Source organism: Rhinopithecus bieti, unplaced genomic scaffold (assembly GCF_001698545.2).
Source record: "Rhinopithecus bieti isolate Rb0 unplaced genomic scaffold, ASM169854v2 scaffold_6904, whole genome shotgun sequence".
Lineage (NCBI taxonomy): Eukaryota > Metazoa > Chordata > Mammalia > Primates > Cercopithecidae > Rhinopithecus > Rhinopithecus bieti.
In genome coordinates, this window is record NW_016805192.1 from 856,565 (window position 1) to 864,672 (window position 8,108).

Consider the following 8,108-nt stretch of genomic DNA (forward strand, 5'->3'; position numbering starts at 1 on the left):
CCCTGCCCTGGAGTTGCCTAGATTCTAGGGAGGGGAAAGATATATTACTGTGGACCTCTGCCAGGTGGGGAGTGCTGCTGGTAGAGAGAGGCCGTGTGCAGCGAGGAAGGAGGGGTCATCAATACCCCCACCCCAGCTTTGCTTTCTTGTCATCATCCCCAGGGCCCCAGCCTGTGTCCCTCCTCTCCCATTGCTGCTTCATCTCCTGGGTTCTCCTTACCAAGCCTGGCCACACAGAGGGTCTCCGCCACTTCCATGGGGAATTGGAAAGCAATAAGATAACATCCCCAAGAAGCCCAATGAAGTCTGGGTCAGGACCCTTCTTTGAGCTGACTCGCTCTCGGAAACACTTTGAGGCTTAGCCTCCCCACTTTGTTTTCTGAGAGCGCTACCTCTTCCCCTCCAAACATCCCGTTCTCCTCTGGGGCCATGCCCACCCATCAAAATCCCCCAAGGGTAGGATGAACTGTGGGTGTCAGTCACCATCTATCCTGCATCCTGGTTCTAGGTCTCCCCATCTCCCGCCGCCTCCCCAGGGACAGGTGTGCAGACACACCTGGCTGCTTCCTCATGTGGAATGGGTTCAAAAGTTAGCAGTGTTGTTTACACTGGCAAACTGAAAAAAAGAAAAAGAGAAAACATTGGAGGCTTGGCACAGTGGCTCATGCCTGTAATCCCAGCACTTTGGGAGGCTAAGGTGGGAGGACCTCCCGAGCCCAAGAGTTCTAGACCAGCCTGGGCAACATAGCAAGACCCCATCTCTAAAACAGAAATTTAATTGGCCAGGCAGAGGTGGGAGGATCACTTGAGCCCAAAAGGTGGAGGCTGCAGTGAGCCGTGATGGCACCACTGCACTCCAGCCAGGGCAACAGAGGGAGACCCTGTCTCTAAAACAAACAATGACAAAAAAAGAGTTAACATTGGCCAGATTAGGATTCACCAAATAGTGTTAATATTAGTTTGATTTGAGACTTTAATCAGAAAACACATGTGTGGTGGGGGTGGGCGTAACCTAAGATAGAATCTTTCCAACTTGGGGCGGGCACACTCCTGATTGAGTCTGTCAGTGTGGTGGAAGACGCCATGGGTTAATGGGCAGGCAGAAAAGCACCTTGCCTGGAATTGAGTAGAAAGTAAGGCCCTTCAGACCCATGACACACTTGGGGACATTTTCTTGAGTAACATCCTAAGATTCATGTACCTTGATGATCTCCATCAACTTACTCATGTGAAGCACCTTTAAACCAGTGGTCTCCAAATTCAGGGGCACAGTAACATCTAACAGGCTGGAGAAAGAACATACTAGAACTTCCATTCCTTTGTCATGTCCTCTTCTAAAAGCTTTGTCAGATGTGAGTTGAGTAAGTTGGTCATATAAGAAGTATGATTGGGGAGGATGGTCACTTTCCTGTTCTTACTGATCAGATGGGATGTTAAGGGTACCTGATTCAAATAGCCTGGAGATCACTGCTTTCAACCATTACCTGCCTTATTTATTTTTAGTTACTGTCCTTTTTTCAGTTTGTTTTCCTCCTCCATGTGCTGACTTTTATTTTGATTTTATTTATGTTTATGTTTAAGACATCCACACGTTCCTCTGCTAAAACCTTGAAAAATAGGCCTTGCCTTAGCCCCAAACACCCCACTCCTGGTAGCTCAGACCCTCTGATCCAACCCTCCAGCCCTGCCGTGTGCCCAGAGCCACCTTCCTCTCCTAAATACGTCTCTTCTGTCACTCCCCGAACTGGCAGTTCTGGAGCAAAGGAGATGAAACTCAAGGTAAGGAAACCACCTTTGAAAAGAACCAGGCTGCTCTGCTGTGGTTTGCAAATGTGGGGTTTTTTTTGTTTTTTGTTTTTTTAGCCTCAAAGACCTTTCTTCAAATGAGCTCTGACACAGAAGCACCGTGTAAATAGTTAGAATTCTGAGCAAAGAGGAAAAGAGAGCTGGGGGCCGTACCTCTCAGCACCCCACAGGCTCTCCTAGCAGCAGCCCCTCAGACACCTGGTGGGACCTTGGTTTCCAAACTGGTACTCTAAGGCTGGGCACAGTGGCTCACACCTGTAATCCCAGCTCTTTGGGAGGCCGAGGAGGGTGGATCACCTGAGGTCAGGAGTTCGAGACCAGCCTGGCCAACATAGTGAAACCCTGTCTCTACTATAAATACAAAAATTAGCCGGGCGTGGTGGTATGCACCTGTAATTGCATCTACTCGGGAGGCTGAGGCACAAGAATTGCTCGAACTCCAGAAGCAGAGGTTGCAGTGAGCCAAGATTGTGCCACTGGGCTCCAGCTTGGGTGACAGAGCAAGACCCTGTCGCAAAATTTTTTTTAACAACAAACCCAAAGTGGCTACTCTCATTGGGTTCCTTTGCCCATTCCTGATTTTGGTAAGCAGAAATGCTTCCAGATTGCCCTGATCTGGGTAGGACAGCATCAGGCCACAGCAACACTGCCCTGTGAGCTCACTCCCCCCGGACTAGCTTGTGGTCCTTAGTTAATGTCAATTTCTTTTTTGAGTTTGTTTTATGTCTAAGGATCATCTGCTGGGTAGCCGAACCCAGGGACTGCCCTAGTCCCTAGACTGTGCCATGCCCGACTCTGACAACCAGCTTTGTCAGTGATGCTGGTGCTCCCCTCCTCGGGTGCTCACCTGCTCTGAGCACACCCAAAGAGTTCCTGATGCCTTAGGGTTGTGTGGGAGAGAATGAAAGAACACAACAATGCCGGGCGCGGTGGCTCAAGCCTGTAATCCCAGCACTTTGGGAGGCCGAGACGGGCGGATCACGAGGTCAGGAGATCGAGACCATCCTTGTTAACCCGGTGAAACCCCGTCTCTACTAAAAAATACAAAAAACTAGCCGGGCGAGGTGGCGGGCGTCTGTAGTCCCAGCTACTCGGGAGGCTGAGGCAGGAGAATGGTGTGAACCCGGGAGGCGGAGCTTGCAGTGAGCTGAGATCCGGCCACTGCACTCCAGTCTAGGTGACAGAGCGAGACTCCGTCTCAAAAAAAAAAAAAAAAAAAAAAAAAAGAACACAACATAGCTCTCTTTAGCATCCCTGGCCAGGTTCAACACTGTCTCCAAGGGCCTCTGGTGGAACCAACCACCATCAGCCAAATAAATCCATAATTAGAGTCAGAAAATGGATGTCTGCCTATGCATAGTGCACTAATGTCCTGCCGATTGATTGACATGGAGAGTGACTTGATCATTGCTGTAAGCTCTGCTGGCCTTGGCACAACTCATGCTGATAACTAATGCACACAGTTCCTCTGAGAGGAAATGTCCTCAGGGAACTTGGAGTTTGGGTGGGGATGTGGATTTGTGTGCCCAGAAAGCCCTCATGATTGTAGCAGACACTTGGGGCATCTAGAAGGCAAAGGGTCACCCCAGTCTTAACCGCGTTTTGAGTCAAGGTGCAGAGTGGGGCTGGTGTTGACTCTTGGTGGCAGCAGCTTTTCCCAATGGTGAAAAAACCCTCGACCATGTTTCATTTACAGGGGGCTGATGGGAAAACGAAGATCGCCACACCCCGGGGAGCGGCCCCTCCAGGCCAGAAGGGCCAAGCCAACGCCACCAGGATTCCAGCAAAAACCCCGCCCGCCCCAAAGACACCACCCAGCTCTGGTAAGAAGAATGTTCTCTTGAATCTTAGAGGAAGCTGAAGCTCTCAGAGGGACAGCCTTCATTTTAGGAGGCCTTAGGCCACTGAGAATGAACGAACCCTGGCAGCTGGTCAGCACCGTGCAGTTTACTAAGCACCCAGTCTTCATTTCCTTCGCAGTTCTTCTGATTTCTGAGGCAGATGTTGAATCCCCACATTTTTGCTTGTTTTGTTTTGTTTTGTTTTGTTTTTGAGATGGAGTTTCACTCTTGTTGCCCAGGCTGAAGTGCGGTGGCGCGATCTCAGCTCACTGCAACCTCCACTTCCCGGGTTTAAGCAATTCTCCTACCTCAGCCTCCCTAGTAGCTGGGATTACAGGCACCTGCCACCACACCCGGCTAATTTTTTGTATTTTCGATAGAGACGGGGTTTCGCCATGTTGGCCAGGCTGGTCTCGAACTCCTGACCTCAGGTGATCCACTTGCCTTGGCCTCCCATGGTGCTGGGATTACAGGCGTGAGCCACCACTCCCGGCCTGAATCCTCACTTTTTATCAGTGAAGAAATTGAGGCTGATTCTGCAGCATGATAAAAAAAAAATACAGAAAAAGGGAAAAAAAAGAAAGAAATCGAGCCTCTGAGAGTTTGCTTGACTGAGTCTAACCAGCTCATTTTAAGCCCGAGGAAAATGTGGTCATATGGCTACTAAATGGCAGCTCTCGGAGCCTCTCTGGCCCCAAGTCCAGGGTTCCATAAAGGCAGCCCCAGCATGGTGTGTTTGCAGTCCCCAAATGAGACTGAAGACAAATGTCTCTGGAGACAGAGCAGCAGCCTGGATAGGTCACAATGGGTGACGTCACTTAGGGCTCAACCCCCAGGCAGCTTAACTTGCTGGGGACGTTAGGAGTCTGCTGCAAAACCTGAGGGTCTTAGCTGAGCAGTCACAGGCTGGGCCCATTGCCCTGGGCTCCTGTGAGTAAAACCCAGTCAGTTTTGAGTACCCAGTAAGGCATCCATCTAGTTATTTTGCAGTCGGGGTGCTATTAAGAACAGTCGCGGCTGGGCATGGTGGCTCATGCCTGTAATCCCAACACTTTGGAGGCTGAGGAGGGTGGATCACCTGAGGTCAGGAGTTCGAGACCAGCCTGGCCAACATGGCGAAACCCTGTCTTTACTAAAAATACAAAAAAATTAGCTGGACGTGGTAGCAGGTGCCTGTAATCCCAGCTACTCAGGAGGCTGAGGCAGGAGAATCGCTTGAACCCAGGAGGCGGAGGTTGCAGCGAGCCGAGATCACGCCATTGCACTCCAGCCTGGGCAACAAAAGTGAGACTCTTTCTCGAAAACAAACAAAACAAACAAACAGGCCGGGCGCAGTGGCTTACGCCTGTAATCCCAGCACTTTGGGAGGCCGAGGCGGGTGGATCACAAGGTCAGGAGATCAAGACCATCCTGGCTAACTCGGTGAAACCCCGTCTCTACTAAAAATAGAAAAAATTAGCCAGGCTTGGTGGTGGGCGCCTGTAGTCCCACTACTCAGGAGGCTGAGGCAGGAGAATGGCATGAACCCGGGAGGCGGAGCTTGCAGTGAGCCAAGATCGCACCACTGCACTCCAGCCTGGGCGACATAGTGAGACTCCATCTCAAAACAAACAAACANTCACGCCATTGCACTCCAGCCTGGGCAACAAAAGTGAGACTCTTTCTCGAAAACAAACAAAACAAACAAACAGACCGGGCGCAGTGGCTTACGCCTGTAATCCCAGCACTTTGGGAGGCCGAGGCGGGCGGATCACAAGGTCAGGAGATCAAGACCATCCTGGCTAACTCGGTGAAACCCCGTCTCTACTAAAATAGAAAAAATTAGCCAGGCTTGGTGGTGGGCGCCTGTAGTCCCACTACTCAGGAGGCTGAGGCAGGAGAATGGCATGAACCCGGGAGGCGGAGCTTGCAGTGAGCCAAGATCGCACCACTGCACTCCAGCCTGGGCGACATAGTGAGACTCCATCTCAAAACAAACAAACAAACAAAAAACAAAGAAAACAGTCATCCTCTTTCGGGATTAGGGACAGCCTCCCTGAGCACTTCTCTGTCCCATTGCCCCAGTGAAGTGTTCCGCCACTGGGTTTAGACCCTGCACCACGTAGGGGTGTCTGACCTGCACTTGCTCCTTGGTGGTGTGCAGGCAGCCTGTGGCTCTTGCTGCAGGCTGTGGCCAAAGCCTGGCCTGGATCTTGGTGACTCTACTTCTCCCTGGCCTGAGGGAGCTGCCCAGAGCCTGCCCACCACCTGCTGCGTGTCTTTGTGGTGGCATTTCACACACACGTGGTGCAGTGGCGGCCCCAAGGATGGCCGTTCACTAAGGCCCGTTGTTTCTGTCTTTTCGCTTCGTGTTTTCTGGCCTGGTGTTTTTCTCATATACATGGTGATCCAGGGATCATTCCCAGAATTTTGACAGGATTTTAAGTAGGGTTTGGATCCTGCTGTTTTTTTCACTTAACATTGGGCCAGTTGACTCACACGCTGTTTTTTGTTGTTGTTTTTTTGAGACAGAGTCTCACTGTGTCACCCAGGCTGGAGTGCAGTGGCATGATCTTGGCTCACTGCAACCTCTTCTTCCCAGGTTCCAGCAATTCTCCTGCCCCAGCCTCCTGAGTAGCTGGGACTATAAGCACAGGCCACCAAGCCCTGCTAATTTTTGTATTTTTAGTAAAGACAGGGTTTCACCATGTTGACCAGGCTGGTCTCGAACTCCTGACCTCAAGTGATCCGCCCACCTCGGCCTCCCAAAGTGCTGGGATTACAGGGGACTCACACTTTGTAACAACCTGAAACAAGGTCATGCATTTCCCTTTGGGTCTTACCTGCTCTTCGGTGGCTGCCTGCATGTGGAGAGACCCTCCCCCTTGGGCCTCCTCCACCTTGTCTCAGAATGGGGCCCCTGCTGGGCCGGCCGTGGGTGCCTGCCATGTGAAGGACTCATTAAGGCCCCATTTAACCCTGATGATAATGAGGCTTTTGTGGATTTTTCTCTTTAAGCGACCAAGCAAGCGCAGAGAAAACCACCCCCTGCAGAGCCCAAATCTGAGAGAGGTACTCAGGAGCCTGCTTCACTGGGAGCAGCCTCCCTTTGCATGTGTGGCTGTTCACTGGCTTGTGTTTCTAGAGCCGAGAGGACCCTTTTCTGCAATGCAGGGTTCACACAGGGTTCGCAGCCTGAAGATGGAGCAGTCCGAATTCTCTTCCCCAAATTTTGTGCAGCTGTGTTTGTCCGATGGGCTTTCTAATCCTGTGTGCTCTCCTTGACTTCAGGGACAATGGCATTACAGGCATGAACCACCATGCATGGCTGTCTCCCTATTTTTCAGATGAAGACATAGGCTTAGGGAGGTCAGGTGACTTGCCCAAGACCACTCTGTAAGTAAGAGGCATGAAAAGGATTTGGAACCACCACCACCAAGCCCACTGGTCACCCTGGGTCTCTGAAGTCAGGGAGGCAGGAGGATGGGAGATCTGAGGAGGCAGAGAGGCTGAGCCTGGAGGCCCTGGAGGCCAAGGCCCCATCTGTTGTTTCCTTATGTAGAAAAGAAGAGGCTTCATGTGTTCTATTGCCACAAAGCTTGACTACTTCAGGAACATCCAAGACATGGAAATCAGCAGGGCACGGTGGCTCACGTCTATAATCCTGGCACTTTGGGAGGCTGAGGTGGGAGAATTGCTTGAGGCCAGAAGTTCAAGACCAGCCTGTGCAACATAGACCCCATCTCTATAAAAAACATTATTTAAAAAAGAGACATGGAATTCTTTAAATCCTAAAAACTGGGGCTGGCTGGGCGCGGTAACTCATGCCTGTATTCCCAGCACTTTGGGAGGCTGAGGCAGGTGGATCATCTAAGGTCAGGATTTCAAGACCAGCCTGGCCAACATGGTAAAACCTCTACTAAAGAAGTCTCTAGGGAGGCCGAGACGGGCGGATCACAAGGTCAGGAGATCGAGACTATCCTGACTAACACGGTGAAACCCTGTCTCCTAAAAAATACAAAAAAAAACTAGCCGGGCGAGGTGGCGGGCACCTGTAGTCCCAGCTACTCTGGAGGCTGAGGCAGGAGAATGGCATAAACCCGGGAGGCGGAGCTTGCAGTGAGCTGAGATCCGGCCACTGCACTCCAGCCTGGGCGACAGAGCCAGACTCCGTCTCAAAAGAAAAAGAAAAAAAAAAAAAAGAAATCTCTACTGGCCGGGCGCGGTGGCTCACGCCTGTGATCCCAGCACTTTGGGAGGTGGAGGCGGGCAGATCACGAGGTCAGGAGATCAAGACCATCCTGGCTAACATGGTGAAACCCCGTGTCTACTAAAAATACAAAAAATTATCCAGGCATAGTGGCAGGCACCTGTAGTCCCAGCTACTCGGGAGGCTGAGGCAGGAGAATGGCATAAACCTGGGAGGCGGAGCTTGCAGTGAGCTGAGATCCGGCCACTGCACTCCAGCCTGGGCGACAGAGC

The 8,108-nt window shown here is 51.4% G+C and overlaps 1 protein-coding gene across 21 annotated transcripts in view; it reads left to right on the forward strand.

Moving 5' to 3' along the window:
• The window catches only part of MAPT (microtubule associated protein tau), a 140,537-nt gene that overhangs the window by 97,052 nt on the left and 35,377 nt on the right, over positions 1 to 8,108 (forward strand). For 9 of the 21 annotated variants that reach the window (XM_017871629.1, XM_017871619.1, XM_017871623.1 and 6 more), the window contains 3 exons: positions 1,582 to 1,779; positions 3,503 to 3,629; positions 6,645 to 6,698. In XM_017871629.1, coding sequence (XP_017727118.1) covers positions 1,582 to 1,779; positions 3,503 to 3,629; positions 6,645 to 6,698 — 379 coding nt within the window. The remainder of the gene's footprint in view (positions 1 to 1,581; positions 1,780 to 3,502; positions 3,630 to 6,644; positions 6,699 to 8,108) is intronic. The other 12 variants (XM_017871639.1, XM_017871641.1, XM_017871635.1 and 9 more) reach the window with 3 other exon arrangements.